General features: G+C 38.9%; 1 protein-coding gene across 2 annotated transcripts; it reads right to left on the reverse strand.

The window, feature by feature from the left end:
- Positions 1-2,331, reverse strand: LOC122040296 (chaperone protein DnaJ-like). 2 transcript variants are annotated; one of them, XM_042599622.1, is made up of 5 exons: positions 1,960-2,331; positions 966-1,116; positions 737-769; positions 544-638; positions 1-454 (listed from the first exon to the last, which is right to left on the reverse strand). In XM_042599622.1, the coding sequence occupies exons 1-5, from the start codon at positions 2,308-2,310 to the stop codon at positions 242-244; spliced, it is 843 nt and encodes a 280-aa protein (XP_042455556.1). In that variant the 5' UTR covers positions 2,311-2,331; the 3' UTR covers positions 1-241. The 2 variants fall into 2 exon arrangements, with proteins under 2 accessions (XP_042455556.1, XP_042455557.1); XM_042599623.1 differs by lacking the exon at positions 737-769.
- Between the last annotated feature and the right edge of the window lie 730 nt (positions 2,332-3,061).

The following is a 3,061-nucleotide window of genomic DNA, read 5'->3' on the forward strand; positions in this document are numbered from 1 at the left end:
TAAACAAAGATATGCCTGACAATTGAACAGATCAAAATTGGTATGCACAAAGGATGTCACAAATACATTGGAACTAGAGTTCAGAGGCACCAAAATGGTGCTTGGATGTACATCACAGTATACCAGGTTACGGAAAACTTGAGGCTTCTATTATCTAGTTTATCTTTATTCAATTACCAAAAGAATGACCAACCTTTTCTTTCTCTATTAGTACACAGCTTGATGTAACTCTCCGATGGATCTACAGCCCCAGCTCCTTTTTCAACTGAGCAAGAGTTTCCTCAATTTCCTCAATACTATCTTCAATGCTACCTTCCTTGTTACTCTTCTCATTCCTAGAAGATTGAGATGGATTCCCATTCTGATACTCATCTGAAGAGCTATCTTTTTCAGTATCCAAATCACTAATGTTAAGCTCCTTCTCCAAAAACTCGACAAATTCCTCACCAATGGCCTGAAAATCAGGACATAATTAAAACACATGCTATTGTAATTAAAAGAAAATTTGTATCAGATCACAAACATGATTGTAAATAAACTTACGGATAACTCTTCCCATAAACTTTTAGGTGCCTCTTGCGAGTTTATTCCTGCTTCCCAGTTACGAAATTCAGCTTGTAGATCTTGAAAGAATTGCTCTGTAACATCATTTTTTTCTGGTTATCTATCTTTGGTCAAATCAGCTCTTGCATTATAAGAATAATATGGCATGGTTCCTTCTATGAACAAAATCTACCTAGTGATATTTGAACATCTTTGAAAAATTCTCCTGCAGAGTAAATGGTTGTAGATTTACAATCAAATTAAGATCAGTAACTAGAAATTACACTATTAGCTAGCTATATGGGTGACAACAGCCTATAAGGATTTGAAGATTTAACAATGTTTCTAAGGAAAGAAAGAGAGGACTTAGGAATCAATAGCTGCTCATAGAGGGGGAAAAACATCAGGAATATGTTCCATACCAAAACCATAGAATTCTTCATCAGGGTCACTTCTCTTTTCAGCTGTTCTTGAGAAATCACCACTTTGGTTCCCATACTTGGACTGTGATTCTGAATTCATCAAGGTATTGTATGCATGTTTGATTCTCATGAATTTCTTCTGAGCATTTGCCTGCTAATGCAAGAGAATATACGAATGAACATAAGGCTTTTGCAATATGGGGCAAAGTAACACTACAAGTAAAGACAACCCCTCAAGCAAATTGAGAAGTTATTAGAAGAAATCGAGGAATGCTCTCAAGTCTCACCTCTCAAGGAAAAAAGAACAGCAGCCCAGAAACTTATATTTAAGAAATCACTCAGATGGCCATAGTTATAAAAACTGAACCGATCTGGTGATTGAACAGAACAAAAAACAGAACCAAGTTGCTCTCTGGGTCATTTACGCTTTGTAAGCAAGAAAATGGAGGAAAAAATGGTTCAGCCACTGGTTTTTTGAGAACTGGAAAGATTGGGCAGTGTTCTGAATAACAATGGCATCAAGGGACTACTGAAACTTTTGATAAAATTAATAAATTAACTTCTTTCTTTTTTTTCTTTTTTGAATTTGATGGGAAGAAATCCTTCAGAGCTCATCTGATTCTCAACTCTATGTTTAGGTCTTCCACCCTAAACCTTAAAGTCGTAACCATTCCTTAAATGTAAAATTTAAGTCCCAACTATTGCAGGGATATATATCAGCTTCAGGCGACCTTCCACTACACCCCTTTGTATAACGAGATATTCAGACTGGGGTTTCTATAATTAAACTTAGGAGAGTCCATAAGACTGAAATTAAGCAAATCCTGAAAAGCACGCGCATTTCATAAACTAAAAGCACAAACACAAAGTATCATTTTAGCATACGGTTGCATTGTATAATCTCGATTTGATACACGAACACGCGCCAAATATAAGCGGTCCCAGTAAATGAATAATAAGAACCAAAATGGAGACTCGAAGATTTAACTATCACCTCTTTGTTGACATCAGGATGGTACTTGAGGGCGAGCCTCCGGTAAGCCCGCTTGATCTCACGCGGGCTGGACGAAGGGGATACGCCGAGGACCTCGTAAGGCGACTCCCTGCGACTCGCCCTCATAGGAAAGGCGCGCCGCCACGGGCCGCCACGCTGTCTCTTGCTCCAGCTCCATCGGAGGCTCGCCGGACGAGAGGAGCCAGCGGCGCAGTCGAAGGCAAAGCGGAGGCGGCTCAGGGGGTGGCGCTGAGGAAGGATCGAGCGGAAGACGGAGGCACCGAGAGAGAGCGGAGAGGCGGGCGTAGGAAACGAACGGATCCAGACGGCGAGCGGCGGAACCTGATCCATTCTTCCACATCATTCGATTATTCGATCGTTATTTAAAATTTATATAAATTTGTTATTAAATCGTTAGATCGATATTGAGCCCAAATAATGGGCCCAGACTCGCCTAAAGTGGCCTTCGTTAAATTAATTAACAGAGAACCAATCACACCACAAGAGTCGAGACCGTCGAGAATTAAACATCCAGATCCAGAACTTAATAAACACGAAGTATCAGAATAATTAATTAAAATTTAACAAGCATGCAATTTGAACAGCTGAGTAACTCTGGTGACTGATTCGATCATGGAAGTTTTTTATCCGTCACGGGATAAATTGGTAAGTGTAAGTAGCGGTTGATGTATTAGCCGAGTTATCTTATCTGAATCTGAATGTAATAAGTTAGAAAGTCAGGGATGGGACGATCATTGATAGGATGAAAATTTTAATCTTGTAAAATAAAACTAAATTAGGACAGGGGTTTCTGATATTGATCATCCGACGCTCAAGTTAAAATGATTAATTTTACTTTTTTTTCATATCTGACGTATCCTTTTATACCTTTCTTTGTGATCGTTCATCTGTCTTTATTTAATGATATTAATGGTCAGAGGAAGATTTCTTTATCTTGACTTCTATGCATTAATAATAAATGGAGTGTTCTTCTTGATCTTGGCTTTGTCATATTTAATGATGATAGACAGAGTGTTCTCTTTAGTTTTCTCGTCTCCTCCTTTATAGTGTCATTCTTGTGCCCGGACGGGCAGTCCGAGTG

The sequence above is a fragment of the Zingiber officinale genome, chromosome 2A, assembly GCF_018446385.1.
Source record: "Zingiber officinale cultivar Zhangliang chromosome 2A, Zo_v1.1, whole genome shotgun sequence".
NCBI lineage: Eukaryota > Viridiplantae > Streptophyta > Magnoliopsida > Zingiberales > Zingiberaceae > Zingiber > Zingiber officinale.